Here is a 22,623-nt window from a genome sequence, read left to right on the forward strand (position 1 = left end):
ACAAGGGTTAGGGTTAAATTTAAAAACTGTACTTTTGTGTTAAAATATATATTTATAATTTTAATAAATGACAAATTAAAAAGGCATGAACATTTTTTTTTGTATCGAAAAAATATCGAACCGTGACACCAAAGTATCGAACCGAACCGAACCGTGAATTTTGTGTATCGTTGTGTGTGTGTGTGTGTGTGTGTGTGTGTGTTGTTATCTTAAAATAAACAGTTTTGCACTTAGCGATGAGAAACGTGCCATACAGGTGCCTCCAGCTGAGCTCTGTGCCCGTCACCTGGTAACCAAGACAAATACTAAATTCTTCAAATGCTGCACGTCGATAGAATTCACCTTTGAGCAATATTGACATACAGTTAGCTTTTCAAGTATTCACTGGGGCTATTTAGAGGGCAATAATTACATAGTATGGATCCCTGTTTGTTCAATAAATTCTCAGAGTGGATTGATACATTGAATGGGTGGACGGTGTATTTAGTGATTAATGTAAAAATCTATCACATAAAATATTCAAGAGGTCTGCAGACTTTTTTGTAGAGTTTTGATTTCACGTGTCGTCGACGCGGCTCGTTGGAAGTCTTGCTGTCCCAACGTCTGATTTCAAACCATCCGGCAATTTCAACAAGCAGAAAGGCAAAACGTGAACGAAAACGTGGAGCATACATTATATTGATGTATTGATCGTACACATCTGTTAAGGCAGTCGTGCATGGGAATGACTTAGAGCCAGTGCAGATGACTAATTCTGCTGAAAATCACGGCCATCAGTGTTTCTCTCATTTCCATTACTCAGCCATGTAATGTATGTTGATTTTGGTTCCTGTTCATCCCCGAACAAATGCTGCAGACTCCAGGCAGACTTATGCTGTTGCTGCTGTCAGGGCCCTGCATTTCCCCGCCTGCGCTCGCAGCTAATGTCTACGCCGCAGCACAGACGGTGCACGCACGTGCTCCTTTTGACCACATCAACAGCACGGAGCTCTAAATGTAACCGCTCTGCAATTACAAGCTTAGATCGACCCAGTTAATAAAACAGTCCATTTGATCCGCCGAACCCGTCCGTGTTTTGGCTCTGAGGTACAGTGCGTGTTGGTGTCGTGATCAGATGTATCGAGGCAGACACCTGACATGCTGGTGTTACTTTCACAGCAGCTGTCACTGCGCTCTGTCAGTGATTGACTCGCACCAGATTTGCTTTAAGATTAATATTTCATCTCTCACTTAATAGAAAAACAGATGTTCTGCAGCCGTGTACACTGGGAAATAAGCTGGTGGTAATGTATGCATTACTTACAGCCAGCTAACTAAATTTAGAATGAAATATGCATCTGACAGATGCCTCACAATCAAGTTCCAAAAGCCTATAATGGGATATCGACAGATTTCATTTATGCAGGGCAGACTGACCTCATTGGGGGAACTAATAAAACTTTTGGTACATTCAACCGGAAAGATGCCCTGGCTGTATTTCAGTCTTAGGCAGCTCTCTGGGTGCCCTTTAAAGCATTGACCTCTTCACAGAGTGAGGGCTCCTATGTGATTAATACTGCTAGGCATTTATTGGCACGCAAGGCACTTTTACCAATAGGTCACCTTCTTGACCTCGGCGCGAGCACGGAGATCGAAACCGAGTGGACAGCAAACTATATGGCTTAAGGTGGTAACAACAGGCAAAATACCAAAAAAGCATCTCAAACTCATAACCAACCCACACATATAAAGCTATTCGGGCACGCACACACACACACACACACACACACACTTACAGATCCTTAGTCTCTATCGCATTCTCCAAGACCCACCCACACAACACACACAGCCCGGGGCATAAAAGGTTTCTGCGGCCAGAACACAAACAAACTCATTTGTAACCTGCCACGACACACTCCAACACACACGCGCACGCACACGCACACAACAGAAAAGCCAAGTAACATTATCCCTCTGTGCAGCTAGATGGATCAGACTGTTTATCAGAGGCTCTCCACCAGCACATTGTGAGAAGGATCATAATGTCACCAATCGATTCCACGACAATCAATACAGATACCTGTTCGGATATCTATTGATGCAATTTAACACGGATATTAGTCCACGCTCAGGTAAATGTCAGGAGTTCTGCTAAACAGCATTTCTGGGTCAAAGCTGAGCGGAGAGGTGCCTACGTGACGTCCAACAGTTGCATAAAGTTAACTTAAAGCGAACTAAAATGGTGCTAAATGATAGAAAAAATGTTACGTTTTGAAAAGCCTTCCTTTTTTTGCCTGTATCAGGTCAACAAGCTTCCTAAAAATAGGAAACAATTTGTCTTACATAAAGCAGGATAGATGGAGCATCTGAATAAGAATAACAAGCGACCAGGAAATGGCGATGCAACACAACAACAAATGCACACTCTGGTTTATCAGCAGTAAATAGCCAGTGCCATGTTTCCACGCTCCTTAATCATACTGATGCATGTACACAAACACAATGCGCGCACGCGCACACGCCTCTCCTCTATCTTCCACAAGCAGTTGAAAATACGCACACGCGACACATACGCGCGCTCATTCGCACATATTTTCCGAGACCAAAGGAAGAGCTGACTGCAACATTTTTCTCCACTTCAAAAAAGTAGCCAGTGTCAAAATGATAAATGAGGGATCATGAGGGAGAGCGTGCATACTTACATTAGACTGCACAGGAGCTTCAGGACGAACGCTGGTTTCAGATGGTTTCAGCGCCGCTTTAAGGCTGCCGTTATTACTCGGAAGGAGTCGACATGCAAATTGCATGCCACAGCAGTGATTAGCGATGCGAAATTACGATCGGGGTAACAAAACATCTTCGACACAACAGGCGTGCGAGGGTGTGCGACCTGACATTACAAGGGTTGGGTGGTGATGCTGTGCTCCTTATACAGGTGTTGGCTGGTAAAAGGTTGATTGCTAATTTCCCAGAGGTGAGTAAAGCTCACAGATGTGTGCGGAGAACATCCGATAGGCCCTCAGACTGCTGATGCAGGCCAGTGCAGGGATATTTTCAACCCTCATTTATAACATCATTTCAGCATCAGTTACAAAATGGTGGCGAAAAGATTGATGGGTGGCGAGGGCTGGTTAATATGCGTGATCGGAATGATACGCGTGGCGTGCCGTTTGGTGTTGTTGTTGCGAGGGTGACGGCACAGAAAATGAAAAGACAAGCTGTCGGATTTTCAGGATCAACATTAATTCCAATAAAGCTGATATTGACATGTAAGCATTTCTGTGCATATAGCAACTAATCAGCATGTTTTCTATGCTCATGTTATGACTTTCAATAAAGTTCAAACCTGCTTAAAGGGACAGTCCGAAAATCAAGCTTGCATACTTTCTTTTGGCTCGTAGTCCTTCTTGTCTTTCCACACTGTTTTGTGAGTAACCCGAGCATGTGTACAGCTGAGCTGCAATGTCTCTTTCCAGAAATCGTGACCCAGATAAATGTTCACCTCCTGCTGCGATTATGAGCCACACCTCGCAGGTAGATGCACGTGTCCTTTTGCACAAACATATGTTAGAACAGTGTAGTTCAACAGAAAGAAAATACTCTGTGCTCACAGCGAGGCTCCGGGATATTTTTGAGTAACCAGGTAATGATTTCTGCAAAAAGAAACTGTTGCAGAGTTTCTCTCCATTTTGGGGGGGAGGGGGTCTTTTTGAGCAACACAGCATGAGGTCCATTTGGCTCCATTATAGTCAAGAGAAGGCGAAATTTTAAAGCCAGCATTTCCAAAAAATGGGAAACGTACACCGAAAGGATCTAGATGGATAAGCAGCGCCACAGGCCAGAGCGAAAATATATACATTTGATTTCATGATCAGCTGTTTGAATGTCTTCTCGGTGTAATTTTCTCTGCTTCGTAACCACTTTTTTATCTTTTACGTCTTGCTTTTACGGGATGGTTTCGGTCCAGCAACAGCGGGTTGTAAAAACAATTACAAGGTTTGCTCGCAATGATACCGTAGCACTTTCCCAGATAACAAAAGAAAGGAAAGCCCTTGCAAAGTTACTGCACGGGCACTGCCCAGCACACCCTCAGATCAATTACAATGTAATTACAATAGCAGACAGAAATACAACCTGGGTCTGTGCTCTGTCTGCACTGATAACTGATAGATAAGCACCTGAGGGATGGCTGAGAGAAGCACCTGGGCAGAAACACATCTCAATGCTGTCAATAAATTACTCTGCTGGGACCGTTCTTTCCTGGGTAAGGCTACACGATCGGTGGGCACCAGCCACATCCCAGCCTCCCGTGCAGTCCATCTAGCTGTCCGCCGGGAAAGACAAGTTGGAGGGGGGGAGGAAAGCAGTTTCGGATACTGCGGTAGAAACGGGCTCGGCTTTCCATCGCACAAGCGCCACGCGCTTGACTTTCTGCGAGCCCTTCAGTAACCCTGTGCAATTTCAAAACTCTGATCAACCCTCAGCTTATCGAGAAGCACTCGGAGCTAAAACGTGTGACACCGATGCAGATGTGCCAGTGATCCTCGCTCAAAAGGATGAGTGGGAGAGCAAATTTCACTGCAGAGCGTGCACAAAGACAAAGAGATCAGCGATAAGACAGAGAAGTGCACCCATATCGACTGCTGTCAGTTAGGAGCATGTTAAGGAGTGTATTAAGGATTAGAGGGGATTAGTCATATCAGATCACTAGAGGGTTATCAGTGGTCGCAGCTCCACAATGAAGAGCTCCCGGCCACTCCAAAACATGCAGCATGCCGTCCTCTTACAAGTCTTAATATTAACCCATTAAGCTGGACGATTTACGAGTTTGGAAAAACAATTAAGGCCCGTGATTTTTATTAGGAGCTTGATTGAGTGCCTCCTCCCCGGTGTCTCGACATTACCAAAGTTTACCCCCTCCAGAGAACAGGGGCCCGCTCCAAATATTACCGTGATTTAAGATGCAAAACCAACACACATTAAAACGGCTCAGAGCTTATTCCATGCTCGCTTCCACACAAAACCAATTTAGTTTCCATTGATCGCTTTTCAAGCAATTAGATTTCCATTGATGGAAAAAGTAGAGGCTGCTTGTATGAGACGGGGAGGGTCAGCGGTTGGGCACTGTGATTTGCACGTTTATTCAGGCCGTTTGACCACCTCCTCTAACCTCTGACAGATCCCTGGCTCCCTCCCTCCTTCCTTCCCCTCTACACCTTCCTCATCCCCACCTTCCGGACAACAAATAATTCAGCCAGCATGAAAAAATGCCTGGCGTCAGATTATATATCCGTCTTTATTTCCGATATTGCCTCTTTGTTTCTGCAAACTTGGCTGATTTTCTAAATTGTGGAGTATTGACTGTTTCAGAGCCTGACCAAGCGAGTCTGATGTAACACATTGGAGGTAATGATATCCCAGCGACGGGAGAGGCAGTGGCTGGGGCAGCACTGGACGATGGCCAGGCCCTGTAACCATTAGTCTCCTCGGGAGCCGGAGTCTGTTCCGTTCCAGCGTGGCAGGGGCTCGCCATCAGCACAAACGGTAACCCAACTCAACCAGTGAAACCACCAGAACCCCTCCCGTGTGCCCACCACAGACAGAGATGCCATCGGGAATCACACGGCCAAGGTCATTCCTCATCTTTCTGCAAAAATCTACGACATGCTTAATCCTAAACTGCCGCCCGGCCGCCCGCTTTTAAAAGTGAACGATTACATATTCAAAATCCACCGCAGAGGTTAAAGGGTGAAAAGTAGATTCAACGTATAAAATAGGAACACTGAATGCCATTAATGTGAAAGTAGGGAGTAATTCCCAGCATGCTCCCTGAGGAAATCCACCTATCGCCAAAGCCCGGGGATTTTGACAAATGCCTTTCTCAACACCAGCAAAGGAGACAAATGTTACATTTAAACAGAAATACTTAATTTCCGCTTTTGGTGACTTGCAGCAGATATCATTAATCAACAGAGGCCTACCACGCTCAGTGAGCCTGCTAAGAACCAGATGATCGCCTTCTCCCACTCAATCCATCAAGTATGATTGGAGAAAGAAAAGGTTCAAAAATTTTGAGTTGCACCCACGCAGGAAGAGTAATTACCCTTGTGCCAGTCGCCGAGGTGTTCCTGTGACACCTCGACCCTCTGTTTATCATGCACCAGATTACTCACGGGGGTGTCGGTGCGGCATGACAGTACCGGCACCTGCACCTACGTTCCCCTCACTCGCCGCGCCCCAGGGAGACAAACGTGACGTACAAGTGTCATATTACAACTTTTAACGAGGAAACTTATTTTGGGATCCAGGAAAAAACAAAGTGTAACTTCGCGTGTAGAGAAGATGCCGAGGTCCGGAATTTAAAGGATGGCATCTCTGTTCCGTCATTAAAGACCAATCTGTTGATTTTTGTCATTATCTTGCAATGTCACATCAACCAATCGTTGTGCCTCAAGCATATTACTCACTGTCTACTTTAGGATGATATGCATTGAAGCAGATTTTTTATAAAGTGCTATGTGCAGCATTTTGAACATTAATGCATCTTTGTCAAAATAATTGTGATGCATTTGTTTACCTCACCATTATGGCCCGTGCCTCTAAAAGGGTTTGTGGTTCTAAAAGTTAAAACCGCAGTGCTCCCCAGTGCTGTTTGCAAAGTGTTGGGCTTTTTTCTTAACTCTAAACGGTAATTGATTAATCAAGCTCTGTGACTAGGAATGCAACTCTCGCCTCCCTGTTTGCATAACTGTTTAATAGTTAAAGTACAATAAATTAAGATACTGGAAAAATATTACATTTACAAACAAATTATGGTCTGTCACTGTCAAGAAATAAAAGCACTGATGTAGGTGGGGAAATACCTGTACTCTGACAGCTCTCCGGGGAAATTTACAGTGGTATAATAAAAATGGTAAATTTCCACAGCATTAATTCCAGCAGTGTGGGATTCTCACCACTCTGCTGCTCAGAGTTGCTGTTTTGAACAAACCTCGTCCTACTCACTATCTAATCAACACTGCAGATAAAAGTACAAATAAAATACTTCCTATGTATTCCTGTTCAGCGAGAGCTGGCGCAGAGAAATAGGTGTTAAAAAAATAAAGCCAAAACAAAGATAAGAACAAAAAAAAACAAGATGTATATCTGCCAACAGAGTAAACTGTGGTGAGGAATTTCAAACGTGTACTAGTGAAATCGTCGCCATGCAGACTACGCTATGTGAACAGTATAGGTGGAATATACAAAAGCTTCAGCCCACATTGTAAAACATTAAAGACACCTAGTTCAATAAATTACCTATAAATATTCACTTGATCAAAAGTGGATGTTTAGTGCAATGCAAACACACGTGATACTGAATTTATAAGTGTGGGAGCTCTCAGCTTACATGTCTGTAACAGCATCTCAAAGCTTTTCTGCTTCATAAAGAAACTTTTTGTGGTAAGCAGATTTCCCCGAATCTAAGCTCAGTGGCACACAGTTCAGGCTCATCATTTCACCAAAATATACAAAATTCTGTGTTAGGACAACATTGTTTAAGCTGATGTTAATATCATTTAATGACTTTAATGCAAATGAGTTTTATTTCTTGCTCCAGGAAGCCGCTGTTTACTGTACACTCAATTAAATCCTCATCATACCAGGACAGCTTATGTATGCTTTTGTTAATAGAAGGTTAAGATGAAAATGGGGACAAAACACTAATGAGCTGCTGATTATGCACCAGACTCATATTCAGTAAGAAACAATGTATGGTTGAAATGCATGTCGCACCAAAACTAGGACTTTTTTTATTGTTTTAAATACAATTTTTTTGTGTTTTCCAGAGTCGCAAATAATGGGAAACACATAAATAAATGATACATGCACCAATTTTCTCAGGCACAGCCGTCTGTTTTTAGTAATATCAGCTGCTTACATTTAAGGTGGTTATACCTCAGTATAGGTCTGCTGAAGGGAAAGTTTACCCAAAATCCCTCTGACCTGTGGTGGCATCTATCCATCTCGGCTGTGAAGACATCAGTGTTCTCTTTTATGTTTACTTTCATTAATTTCAAGATAAGGCAGAAACGATAGCTTAAAATCTGCTACATATACTCCTATAGGCCAAAAGAAAATCCTGTGACCTCCCCCTTTTTGTGCACTGTATAAAAAAAAAAAGAACAGAGAATGGATTTTCGGTAAAACGGCAAAGCGGATTTGTTAAAATAAAAGATAAACAAACTTTGCGTTTCATTTAAAACAGCAGAACATGAGGAAAGAGGCAATAACAGTAAAGCAAACAGGCTACTGCCTTTGCACCTCTGCTTCTTGCCTCCCTAGTGATACATGCCAGAGATAACAGCTTAATTTCAACCTCAGCACTTTTACTGCACTGTCCAAGGCATTCACTGCATCAATGTATCAATGTAGCGCCATGCTAGTCACTCTCCACTGCGACAACTCACAATTTTTCTATGATGGAAGCTTTCAGAAAAGTGCCACGATTTAGCTCACACACCAGCCGCCCTCCTCTGATGGCTTTGGTCTTTGGAGACTCTGCTGGCTGTTTGTTTCTCTGAGAACAGGTCACAGGGCAGACTTTTGATTGAATCCCCCACACTGTGACGAGTGAAGGGGGCGGAATCGTTCTTGATTTTGCTGCAGAAGCTCTTCCCACTGCAAAACATTTCCTCCTTCACTTTGAAAAGCAGGTGCTGGAGCCACTTCAACACTGAGAGGGGGAAAAAAATAACAACAGAACAAAACACATACACACAGACACACACACAGAATCGTGTTTTCATATCTTTGTGGGGACATCTAATACCCTAAACCTAACGTAACCTATTTATAACCCTATAACACAAAAACCACATTTTGAGTCCAAAAAATGCCTTTAACTTGTGGGGACCGGGATCTTGTCCCCACAGGCCAGTTGGTCCCCACAAGCAAGGTAAACTTTCAATTTTTGGACCCCACAAAGATATGTAAACACGTTCAAACACACACATCAAAGAAGCTGAAGACTCTTTATGTGAAGAGCTCCAGTGAGCGAGTTCAGTGTAGAAGAGGAAATGCTTCGCACTTTTTTCCCCCCCACATTTAATGACCAAGATCAGATCTACAAAATGATATATCGTGTACTTCAATCTAAGAAGAATGAATGCTTGGAAAATGTTATTATATACACTTCAGCGAAAATGTTTCAGTTCTGAGTGAAATCATAAATGTTAGGCAGCCGACTTCAAGGGTTTCGTTTTTCCTGAAATTTGAATCGATACTGAAAAAAAAGAAACAAAGAAACTACATTACACCTGTTTTTGGGCCACGCTGGTGTTGTTCATTTGAAGCGCTGCGCAGTCATAAGAGAGGATTTATAAAGAGGTTACACAGACGTGTCAGGTCCCGTATTTGCTCGCTTTAATCGCCGCACTACGTTCTGAGCTGTGGCTTCACCAAACCGGGCCTAAATAGATCACGTTCCGCGCAAATCCTCAATTCGCTTCCTCGTGCATCCGGTGTAGCGGGAGACTCCGTGCCACGCTGGCCGGGATTTCCTCCGAATGCCCAGCTTTGCGGAGCACTGACCCCGCGTGGCACCGGCGACATGGCGGGCATGCCAGACTGTGATTAATGCTGACATAGGATGCACCCTGGCTGCCTGGGGTGTTAAGGCCACCGTGGAAGAGGAGATCCACCTTGTCGGTGCGTCACGTTGAGAAAGCGGCCGCATCGCACACCGCCTCCGTCTGCAGGGGGCTGCAAAGGCCAGCGCTTAAAAGGGCAAACATGAATTGAATAGAGAATATGCTTTGTAGCACTTTTTTTGTCCTCCCATTGAAAAAATATTTGCTTACAGCAGCTGGATTGTTGTGAAATAGCAGGGTGCCATCTCAAAAACAGGAACACTTTTTCTTTTAAGCATCCATATATACGTATGACTAGACATGACAAGCTCTTTTCAGCGCTCATGTTTGCAGCACTTCGCTCATGCATCTTCACATGAGTAATGATCTAGCAACTTAAAAGTAATACAGCCATCTATACCCTCTCACACAGAGACAGCTCTGTGCAGGCATGTCTCCTGTTATCCATAGGGAGGGCAGAATGAAATGTGCTTTTTATCACGTGTCATGAACGCTCCTCATGCCTTCCCTCCCCCCTTTCATTCATATCCATGTTGAACCTCCCGTCAAAAAAATATTGGCAAATGTTGTAATTACGTGCCGAGGATCGGCGCCTCACATGGCTCGAGGCTGGGCGCAGTCCTGGGCCTGATATTTCAGCTTTATCATATTTTAGTTTTATTTGAGGACGGTGGCAGCACCGTGCCTCCAGTCAGCCATAATTGAAATGAGGGAAGGAAGATGTAGAGGCTGTGTGCCCCACTCCTTGTAATCAAGCCCTTAGTCCTGTGCGCTTCACCATTTTTCAAAGTGAAATATCCTCACAATCTTTATAGTAATACGCAGCGAATCCTCTTCATGCCTTAGCCCGTGGGTAATTAGGCATGAGAAAGTGTACTTTTTACATGCAGAGGAGCCGTGTGTTAGCAATGCCGGGGCCACAAACAGGGCCCGGGATGCTGCGAGTCCACCAAAGGTATTCGATTAAATTCAGGATAACGCACGTAACAGCGTAACAGCTGCTTTGTAACTAATTTATTGTGCTTTTTGCAGCAGGCGTGAGATCAGTATTCAACGAGCGATCCTATCTGTTTTCCCACATTCGCCGTGTGGGTTGCATGTGGGGCTCATGTGTTCGCAGCCGGATAGTGAAAAAGTGAAGCCGGGGGACTGATGGAGAAGTTGATGTATGATCCCTGGTGGCTGAGCTTGTTTGAAGCGTGGAGCCGGGCAGGTGATTCGGAGGCGCCGGCTCTTTAAACAGCGTAATGAGCCAGAGAGGATGCCCCCCCACCCCCCACCCCAAAGACACACATACACACACACACCAGACGCCCCTCCTTCTCCCTCCATTATATCAGAATGTTATGAAGAGATTTGAATTTTTAGGAAATTCGGTTTCTGCATCCTGTTCATTTAAAGCTCCAGTGATCAGTTATTAGCAATTAAAATCAATCAGTATGAAAGGAAGTAGATCCTCCAGCATGACGGCCCCACAGCTGTCACCACCCCCCCGACTTTTAACCTCTTTCAGCCCCTCGTTTTGTTCAGTCTCCTTGTTAGTCAACTGATAATACATTGGAGCCACGTGTCAGTCAGTTTGCTGTGGAGTTTTTCTGCCCCCTAATGAAGAAAGTAGAAAAAAATCAGTTATTCCAGCTTTAAGTTCTGTGTCAATATTAAAGATAAAAAGGCCTAATACACAACAAGACCCATGCACAATATATGAAAGGAGTGAGAAACGGCTCCTTTATTTCCACAGACACGGGTGCTCCGCTTCAGGTGAATGTGGCGTGATCAATTTTTGCATATTTATGAATATGATAAATATGATATCGATTTCACCCGCCCTACCCTCGCCTTATATTCCACTTACATTGCAGGTTTCATACAGATTAGATCCTTAGAGGGTCTTGTAACACTGCTCTCTACAAGGGCAGCAGTGCACTCCCACCAGTGTCTGATGACACTCTAACAGGTAAGTACACGGGAAACAGGGTGGAGGGGGCGGTGTCACGGCGTGGGCACAGAGCAAGACAAAATGAAAGCCGCTACACGTTTAGATAAAACGAAACAAAGGCCGAGTGAAACTGGTCCTCGTGTACAATTTACCGCGCATCTCTTCGCAAACACATTTCCTGCAAAGCTGAACATAACGGCGGCTTCAGCTCGGGGAAGAAACAAAGGCGAGGGGGCACGCGGGGGAGAGAGACGGGCTACGGGGCTTCTATGCGGCGTTTCATTGCTGCTGATAATATATAAATGCATGCACACATGGATGCTGCTCGTAAATGAATAAACACATACATCAATTTCAAAATCCAACACATTTGAATTTCAAATGCAGCGGTGCCTTTCTCTCTCTCTCCCTCTCTTTTTTACGATATGTCTCATTTCTCTTGAGGAGATATAAAAGGAGAGGGCTGAGAGGGAAAAATTAGAGGGGTGGGAGAACAAATGCTGTATGGAATTTGAGATTATGTATTTGGTTTGTGTGTTTCCCTCCTGTTTAAATCAAACATGTGGGGGCCGCGTAGCCCTGGGCTTGTTGCTGGTGACAGTTTCAGTGTTTCTAGACTTCTCTCCTCCCCCTTTTCAGCAGCAGTCCTGAATTGAGAAGCGGGGTGGAACGGGGTGTGGGCTTCTGGCGGAGGGTGAATTAAATAGTCACTCTCTCTCTCTCTCTCTCACTCTCCCCCCTTGCACTTTCTCTTTTTTTCAGTGGCGTTTAAAATCAATTCATTCAGTGGACTGCTGACACAGCCCGGCCCAGAGAGCCCAGGATTTATGGCTCCCTCTAATGGGCATGCTCTGAACCAAAGCCCTGCCGTCAGCACAATCCTGCCAGCCACCCATCCGCCCCGCTCCCTCACTCCATCTACCTTTTAAAGATGCAGGCATCCCTCCTCTTCCTTCCTCTGCTCCTCCTCCTCCTCCTCCTCCTCCTCCCCCCCTCTCCCCCTGCTCGCATCGCTCCGATGCTGGCGGCAAAGAGGCCCTGCGAGCGCGCTCAGGATCCAACGAATTTATAACACGACGCAAACAACAGCATCTTCATTTTGTAACGCTGGGGTGTTAAATGCCTTCTCTTTGTGCTTCACGGTGATTAATATCAGAGGAGTTTCTCTTCCAACAAGTGGTGCTTTCCAGAGCGGTGAATAATACCTTGCTAACTATTATTAGACATCTATTAATATCTGCAGTAGTTCCCATAGCAGCATTTTATTTATTTATTTATTTTTGGATAAAGAGGAGCACATATTTTTCTGTAATGCAGGCAGACATTTGGTGTGGTGATGACCGAAGAGCACTGTGCTTACTCACCGTAAAAGCAGAGGATTTCTACTTCTCCAAAAGGAAGAAGAAATAAACATGTTCAGCCTCATTCTTTTCCTCCTTCTAATCATTAAAATCCAAGGAGATCTTATCTAACAAGTGGTGGCTCCCGGAGCAGTATATAACATCTCTGCATCCATTATCTCGTCTGACTAGTGGCACTACCTAAGGTCTTGTGAGTGTATATATATTCATGTATTCATAACCAAGTCTAGTCGTGTCACAGGATCTGAAACAATTTATGGCGCAGAGAAGAAAAAAAACATGATTGAAAACACTCGCCTGTGAACTCAGTCAGTGTAAAGGCATAAAAAAATGATCATGGCCCGAATTGCAATGACAACACCAAGTCGCTCCTGTGCACTTGATTCGAGTGAGTTGGCCAGTCTCTCGGCAGGAGGCTGTGCGCCGCTGCTTTGTGTTTATTTCTATGACAGTATGTCTGCGCGCACAAAATATGCCACGCCACTCTTGACCCCATTATATCCTCAGGCAACGTGGCAATTTGCAGACAAATACAGACCTTAACTTCAGCCCTGGAGCCTGCAACTTACATCCTTCTCCATATTCCAGCTCGGCTCCCGCAGCCTGTCAAGGCGTTATGGGCCCTGAATTAGCCTCCCATTACAGCAAGGCTCCAGCTTCCCCCTAAAGTTAACCATAACTGACCATTTGCCGTGGCTTCATTATAAAGCCATGCATGTAAAATCAAGTCGTGGTCCCTGGCCGTCACATTCGATTTCAAAATACAATCCCCAGCTCGCCCTCTCGGAATCTCCATCTTTCTCTCTTACTTAAGTTCAACCTTCTCCTTGTTTCATAAAATATGATCTGATTAAAATAGATTACACACCTTGTTAGCAGAGCGTTTCATATTTGATACAGTGTTGCTTTAAGATGGGCAACCTCCTTCATGATTCAAAGTGATTGTGGCCTTGTTCTCTGGCCTATTTGTTTAATAAGCTCTGCTACATCAGCGGGCCTTTTAAGTGAACACGCTCCCCTGCAGCAAAGGCAAAAGATCAATACCCACACCTGTAAAAAAAACACACAAGAAATGTTTTTTAAAAACGAGGAATCACGGCGGCCAAGGATTTTCTCCTTCTAAGGAGTGGGAGGCCAGATAATAAGCAGCAATCCTGACTGTATGAGAGGAAACCCAAAACAGGAAGCAGCTTTTATGCGCTGACCTGTAGGGAGAGCTACGGGTCAGCTGTGAAATATTCAGGCCCGATTAGCCCAACGCCGCTTAAACTAAAGCTTTCCGATCGTACGAGGTATGCAAATGGGATATTACAAACACAAAGAAGAAAGGCAGCGTCTTTGAGGGTAAATGAATTCATTATAATCCTCACCTCATCTGCTCGCTGATGGAAGACTTCTCGTGTAATCGCTGATGGGGGGAAACCTTCCACTGTACCCAGGGAGCTCAGATGTGGGAATAATACCGGGTCGGATCGCCTTAAAATGAAAATAATACTCCCCCATTTACCGTGAACAAAGTCCATGTAAGAGGGTATAATGTAATACTGTGCTTGAGGAATGTAATTATCATTTAGTGGGTCCGTGAGCTGTGTTTGACAGGGCCTGAACTGCATGAAAAACTCATTTTCATTTTTCTTATTATATCATGATTATATAAACATTCTTAACCAGTGGCCACAGCAGCAGCAAATTATTGCAAATTAGCCCCATATTGCCAGTTTTTAGCGGAGGCAAATGAACAAGCACTACAACTCCAGTGTTTATTCCATAAATCAGCCAAACGCAGCACCTGTTGAGAATGTAAATAGCTGAGGCTATTTGATTAAACTTGCATCAAAACATTTGAAGAGCTCTGCTCGTTTTTGGGGCTGTTTATCCTCCTGTTTTCATCTCCACGTTAAGTTTGTTCTCTCCGCCCACGCCCGCTGAAAGCAGAGTTTCGATGGGCGGTGATGGGGGAGACATAACACCCACCAGCTATACGTGGGGTCACGGGAGGTCCGTCATTACCGAGCCACAGTGGTGATCACGGCAATAATATAGAACTATAACCGAGCAATTAGACTAATGGAAAACGTCCCTATTTCTCCCGGTGTGCTGCAGCGAGACGCGCCGCATGCCCCGCGGGCCCCCCGCCGAGATGAGGCTGGAGATATGAAGTGGAGAGGAGGTAATGGCTGGGGCCCATTGATCCTCGCTGCCACCTGCTATATGGCTCCGCAGAGGACGGGCGAGGAAGCTGAGAGCTTCATCTGGGGAGAGATCACACCGACTCCTGGGCTCTCAGGCATATGGATAAGAGTCTTTTTCTAGTCTTCCGCTACTTAACCAGCGCACATCAGCACAATATGGCCGGATAGGGTAGAGTAGGACGCGCATACATACAGCCTTTATCGCAGTGAGAGAGCTTTCACACCGAAAGGGCGTGAAGCTGTTTCCTCAAACTCTGGAGTGTTTCGCCCCTGGAGTGAAGAAAGGTGACGACCGCTGAAATAAAAACCACAATAAGTGGCAAAGGTCTCGCTCTCCTTTTCTTTTTTGTCTGCACGCAGACGAGTTGTTGCTGCGCTGTAAAGCCACAAAATCATAACTCATAATTTGTGTTCGTGAACATGAATTCCAGCGCTTGTAATGTGATGGAGATGCAAAAGATGCCTGTAGCGCTCGCCTCCAAATACGAGGTGTTAAAAAGCCAAAAAAGCTGGAGTCGGGTACCAAAACAGGTTTTCTCTCTTAACAGCTGTCACAAAGGTAATTCCTTTTAATTAAAGTTAGGAAATAGGCTGCTAACACACTGCACCCAATCACAGTTTGCTTTGCCTCACCTTCAGCACCTGATGCCACTGAACTGGACCTCTCGACAGCCTTTGCCGCGTCGGTGCCTTTGGGAGAGGTTTTATTGGAATGTGACGCTGACTTCTGTCTCCGAAAGGCAGCAACAAAGGCTCAGTGATGTGACAGTGGCTTTATCTATCTTTTATATACAGCCTATTATATTTGTATATAATATGATCGCTCAGAGAGAAAGTCAGATGAAAGAGAAGCTCTTACTTTTTTCTCTCCCGCTGTGCACCACTCCGACATGCTGTTCATTTACCCGACGGACACAGCAGAGAGACGGAGAGAGCTGTTCCCGTGCAAGGTGAGCAAGACGTTGTTGTCAAGCAGGAGGACACTGTGCAGATTTGTTTTGCTAGGTCTTGCAAGTAGGAGCTAAATCTCTAAAGTTACAAAGTTAGCGACAGCGCAGTGAACTAAAACGTGGTGATCGCAGCTGTGAGCGAGAGGGGCGTCGAGATGGTTTATAAATAAAAAACAAATACCTACAATATTAATAAATGCCCTAATTCAAACTGACTGGTCAGGATTGGCATAGCAGACAGAGTGGCATTAAACAGGGTGTTTTGACCCCCACCCAAGCTGGACTTTAATGCTGTATCACCCTGGGAAACATTTCATTGCACTCCCTGGTTGAATTTGAAGTGTGCTGCTTCCCTGAACATCCCCAGCTGCAGAGTGTGTGTGCTCTGATACACATGAAACCACATCCATGACCTACGTCACAGACCTCTAACAGCCCCCGGAGCACATGCATACATCACCGGGGCAATGTGAGGAGCTGTATCACTGGAGAGGTAATCCCAGTCCCTCTTCTCTAGTAGCTGAAAACATTGGAATTTTATGTGTCCCTTCACTTTAGTAAAGTGTGTTTTTAATCAACATCAGAATAAGATGCTTTAAAACAAAATGTCACAATGAAAATAAAGCACTGAAATTTTTTTTTCTTTCCTATGGATAATTTTTGAAGACAATTTTTTAAAAATCTGGTTTCGATCTTTTAGCCTGTGAAGCCAAAAACAGGAGGAAAAAATCCAAAACTAGACAAAGAATGTGCAGCATGTTCACAGTGATGATGTTCACAACTTAAACCTCTGCTCAGGAAAAGCTGTGGATAAATTACCTCAGTGTAAACGCCACTTGGCTATAAGATAAGATTAAAAAAAAAAGTCAACCAGAACACAACAGACCAACAAGAGGGGGGGTCCGAAGGGGGTTAGTTAAGAGTCTGACCTGCCCAGCTGGGGGTCTCCATGTACAGGTGAAGCCGGTCGGCCTGGAGCTGGGTCACTCGACTCGCTGCTGTTGGCACAGGTGCTGATGAATCCTGAAAATGGAGAAGAGAGGAAAGCTCCTATTAGAAAACAGAGTGCAGCAGCGAGAGGAGGTGATTCATTTAATTATGCGCTAATGAAACGGGGAACAGAATTCAGCCGTCTACTTTTACTACTTCATACTAAAGCTGCCACAATATCACACTTTTGCTTCACGGTGATCAAACATTTCACAATAACAACATCGGTGTGACGCGTGCAGAAAATCTGAAAAACACAGTGAAAGAAATCATGTTTGTAACAGCAGATTTTCATCCAAAATCCAAAAATATATCTTAAACATGAAGGCATGTTTCAGGTTAGTCCTAACATGACATGTGGAAGAAGACAGGTGTGCTACAAACACCTCAGCGATATTAACTTCGCCCATATGTCGACTACACCTGATGTACAGTGAACACTTACTTCACAAAGACATTTGGCTGGTAATATTTAGAGACTTTCACCTTTTTAGATAACATAATGGAAAAATTCACAGGGAAATACTTTTTTTCTTCAGGCCTGTAGAGCTGGATGGTTCTCACTGTGTGATGCTCAAAGAAAAAAAATCCTTTGAAAACCTCAGCAGCGTTACTTTTTTTCAAAATCTACAAACCCTGTTGGGAGCAGTTTCACGCAGGAACTATTTTCTTTCTACCCAACTACACCCCCCAGCCATATTACTGTGCAGAAGGGGGCGTGCATTTAGCAGTGAGTCCAGGCTTGCACTTCTAACAGAATGTCAGGATGTAGATGGTGCACACCTTGGTTTAGCAGCAATGCAAACTAGCTGAACCCCTCATTTAGTTGCTGAATGCAACTGGTAAATAGTTCCTGCATGAAACGCCTCAAAACAAGGTTCACGAATTTTTACCAAGCAGCTCAGTTTCATGTTTGTTTTTGGTGCAAAATCAGGCCAGTGCCATCAGGCTCTATTATAACCTTTCTACAGTGTCCAAAACAAGCTAGATGCATATATGCTACTGCAACTGAACTGTCCATTTAATAGATAGTTAAAGGGACGTCTAGTTAGATGAGGAGAAGTGATTCGTTTGGCTCTGTGAAGGCTTAAATAATGAATGAATGAATGCTTTATTGGCCATATGCAGGTTGCCCCCACAGAGGAATAGGACCCAAATAAGCACCAAATCCAAATCCTAGTAACACCTTAAAATAACTAATAAATAAGGAGCATTTTATTTGTTTGACACGTTCGCACAACTTCCACATAAAGACAATGATGTGTAGTTGTAGGGGCGTGAGCCGCTGGAGCCGCTTCTTGACATTTCGTCCTGCTGCGTAGCATCTCCAGCTAGCATGAGGTGCCAGATACAGTGAGGAAGTGCAAGTTTTTGTTTAGTCTCTTCACAGGCACAGTGGCACCAAACTTGACAACCTCACTGCAACAACAAGACTTCCAGCTGTTGCTCACCAGGAAGTAGTTATAGTAAAATCCATTTAAGTCGAGGTTTCTAAAGACGTCTCCTGTCACTCGCAATAAGTTGTGATGACGGCAGAAAGTAGCACTCTGAATTTAGCGATCAAAAAAAACAATGTCGCAATTACACCGAGTACGTTTGGTGCATCGTTTGCAGAGCTGGTATTAATCACCGGCGCTCGATGCTGTCAGACGTTACATCCCGTGTGTGTGAGATGCAGAGCCAATACACAAAGCATATATATCTGAATGTTCCTGCATGTTTGTGCCTCAGTGGGTGACTGTTCTCATGCAGCAGGAGGTTTTTCTGCTGACTTGTGTATCTTCGCAGGCCTCTGGTTGGCTGTTGCCCAGAAGCCCAGCCGGTGAACCGCAGAGAAACCGCATTGATTTCATCCCAGCAGAAATCCCTTCTCCTGGTTCCCGCCTCCCTACCCCGCCCAGCACCTGATTAAGCATTTGCAGGGAGCCATGCCAACACAATTTGTCATTTATCAAAAGTAATTAAAAGCAATTTCTTTTCTCTTGTTGATTGGGAATTGACTAATTGTTGAGTCAGTGAAAACGGGGGAATAAATAAAACAGGGAAGGATGAATTTTACATAAACTCGGAGGAAAACATAAACGCTGTAAAACGAGGGCCAGACATCTGGCTCTGTGATTTCTCTCTACATGATTATGGCTGCAAAACCGAAACAGTTGTTTAGCGCATTCAGATATACAGCCCATAGGCAGTAAATAATATATTAGAAACAGCATATTGACTAGCTGACTTAAAAGGGTGTTTTCACTTCATGTTGTGTGAACACAAGAGTGGGAGGAAAATACAAACACTGGTTGGTTATTTGTTAACAGGAAAAAAATGAAAAACGCTGCTCCCACTTGTGCCAAAAGAGATATTTGAGCCGGTAAATACCAACATCTCAGTCTCGGAGAACCCCCCAACCCCCCAAAAAAAAGGGACGAGACACAAGGTGGAGAGAGGCTGGAGCCATCCCACAGCAGAGGTTACAGTACATCTATCCAATGAAACCAAGCAATACCGTTTCAACATTATCGGTAACAACCTCTGAATGCACCATTACCTTCTATAAGGGCAGAATGAAATGTCAGAATTGATTCGAGAGGGGAGGGTTGAGATATAAGTGGGCAGCTAAGGTGGCCATTTTGTTTCAGCGGCCCAACTCGGTGTCCCTGGATCATTAGCGGACGGTAAGAAAGAGCTGGAAGAACATGAAGGAGGTGTGGGTGGCCATCGCACACATCTCTGGTGACAGCATATGAAAAAGCAACCAAAAACAAACACACACACACACTGACATGGCAGGAATCAAAGGGGGGAAAACAGGCACGCACGGAATCGCTGGGAGTCGTTTAAAATTTCGCACCACTTTGTAAATAACTTTAACTGCACAAATACCTGGTTTCGCTCCGGGAGGATGAAAAAATTTCCAGCCAACAATTTATTCCCTGCCAACAAATGGCGCCGTTGCTTCAATGAGACTATTTGAATATCCCTTTGAAGGCTGCAGATGGACAAGCAATGCTATCATTGCCTGGAAACACAGAAATAATTGGGCAACAGTGGAAGAAGCCTACATTCATGTCTCTGCTGAGACCCAGCTTGGAGTATCTAAATGAACCTCTCATTCTCCTGCCTTTTGTTTACGTTCCTATTTATCATAAAAACTCAATTACTTATGTTCCCCAACATGTATGGTTATTAATGTTCTAATTATGCTTTTCCCCTCTAATCTTTGCCTCGCAATTTGGGTGATGTATGTTTGAACAATGCACCGAGTCCCCTGGAAGTGAATGCTGAATTAGGACTATGTATGGTGACAAATTAAAGGGGAAAGCCGACATCCAGTGTCTTTTAAGGTGCTGGGGCACCACTCGCTGCCCAAACAGCTTCAGTGCACCTCTGCGTCGACTCCCCATGTTTCAGGTGTTTTACTGGGACGAGCACGTTCTTTCAAATGTGACGTGTCGTCTTCATCATTGCTTAATGCACTGCTCATGCCAGTACAGAGGCGTAACCTTTTACAAAAAGTATTTACCTATTTAACAAGATAAAGTGGATGAGATTAAAACATACCATTTGTGCTGTCTGTCTTCACTCTACATGGACAGCTTCACCTTTCTGCAATCCTTCCTGGCTGAAGAATTGTAAAATGTTATTACTATTATAGTTAAATAAAGTCAAATCTACTATATTACCAAGTATAAGCTGAAAATGTAAAGTGCTGGAGAAATTTCTAAACAATTTCTTCAGGAAAAGAAGCAATAAAACACCATGAAAACACCTCACCACTCATAAAACAATATTATTGGGAAACTGTGCATAAAATATCAAAATAAAAATGATTGTTCTTCAGGAAAATGTTCCGCATCAGTATTAAATTGATTAATATTACTGCTGCACATTGAGCTAATCTTAAATACTTTATAGTCTGTTTAATGCCCAGCATCATATTCTATAAATCATGTGTTTGTAGTGGCTGTCCTGTGAGAGCCACATATCTAGGAAACACACAGTTGTTCCAAATCACAGGTCTCTTCAAACAGTACAGTAAAATAATAATTTAAAAAATCAGCAAAATTAAAAGGTTGGATCAGTGTGTGACAACTATTAATATCCACAGTGGATTCAAAATATAAATGAAAAATGAATGTGGAGTGTTAGCAAAGCAGCTGGATCCTAGTAGATGCTAATCTGAAAGTGCTGCTGAGATTGCACCTGCTTAACTTGCCTGATTTATTAGCCCGGACATGGTCAGAGCTGCTGCCTCTCCATCATCTTCACAGCTTTCCTTATAAACGGAGTTATTAAAAAAAAATCTCAAACTCAATCTTCTCTACATCATACATGTTAGCCAAAGCGGTTAACAAGGGGAAACTCCAAGGTTACGATGCTAAATCTCTGAAGCCTGTTTACTTGCAAATGCTAACTAGCGTTAGCTAATTGGCTAATGCTAGTGTGTTAGCATATCAAGCACAAATCATAGCTAATCTCAGAGCAGTGAAAGCTGACCAGCAGCAGCTTGCTTCACACTCTGGTCTCGTCTCAAAGGTCAGAGGTTTATCCAAAACCACTGAAGGAAAAAACTACTAGCCTCGAGTTTACTCAGCTTCAGTCACGGCCACGCCCTCAAACCTGACAGAGCTGCTTTCATGAAAATGAAAAAAGCACAGCTTTCAGCAACAACATCCGACTGCGGCCACAGGCTGGCAGCAATGTAAAAGCTGGATTAACTGACAGGCGAGGAGCTTGAAGTAGACAAATAGCTTTATTTCTAAAATACACATTTTAATGTGTATTTTTAGGCAAGTACTGCTTGCCTTGCTTGTTCTAACTAAATGCCACAATTTGACTTAATGGAGTATTCTTCTAAATCAGCGGTCCCCAACCCCTGGCCTCGGACCAGTACCGGTCCGTGAGTCGTTTGGTACCGGGCCGCGAGAGTTGAGGCTCAGGTGTGAAATGTATAGTTTTCAGGGTTTTTATCGGTTTTCAGCGTTATTTTGTTATCGTTTTTATCGTTTACTCGGTTTTCCTGGGTCTTTTACGTGTGTTATGAATAAATTTTCTTTTTTTCAGTACCGGTACTAGTTTTATTTTGTTGTATTTATCCGCGACACCTTAAAGGCCGGTCCATGAAAATATCATCGGGCATAAAAAAGGTTGGAGACCTCTGGTGTATAGTATGTATGTATGATAAGTGCACCACACAAACATAATGGCATAAAAGAACCTCAGTACCGAAGCCAGACTGTTGATATTTGGTCAAACTGACTAGAATGAACTATACCTTGATGACAGTTACCAGCTAATTGTAGCTCTGCCAGACAGACAGGCTGTTAGTACAATTACTGAAAAGGCAGCCACATCATTTGTAAGATAATTGCTGCGGAAGGGAACCAGCAGCGTCCACTTTGGTGACTCAGACTAGCAGAGGTGAGGCTGACCGTAAAGCTAGTGGCTACAGCCTCCTGTGTTGCTATGCACCTATCAAAGTGACCCGACTTCAAACTCAAATAAACTCGAAGTTTCACGTGACCTCTATGAAATAATCTACAAAGGCTGAAACCATTCTTGTACCAGACTGAAAACTTTTGGAAC

At 43.9% G+C, this 22,623-nt stretch overlaps 1 protein-coding gene across 7 annotated transcripts in view; it reads right to left on the reverse strand.

Moving 5' to 3' along the window:
• The window catches only part of LOC102192139 (RNA binding protein fox-1 homolog 3-like), a 418,448-nt gene that overhangs the window by 182,805 nt on the left and 213,020 nt on the right, over nt 1-22,623 (reverse strand). For all 7 annotated transcript variants that reach the window (XM_013912627.1, XM_013912631.1, XM_013912630.1 and 4 more), the window contains one exon: nt 16,983-17,076. In XM_013912627.1, coding sequence (XP_013768081.1) covers nt 16,983-17,076 — 94 coding nt within the window. The remainder of the gene's footprint in view (nt 1-16,982; nt 17,077-22,623) is intronic.

This window comes from Pundamilia nyererei, unplaced genomic scaffold, assembly GCF_000239375.1.
Source record: "Pundamilia nyererei isolate P.nyererei 1_Seehausen unplaced genomic scaffold, PunNye1.0 scaffold00095, whole genome shotgun sequence".
In the NCBI taxonomy this organism is placed as follows: Eukaryota; Metazoa; Chordata; class Actinopteri; order Cichliformes; family Cichlidae; genus Pundamilia; species Pundamilia nyererei.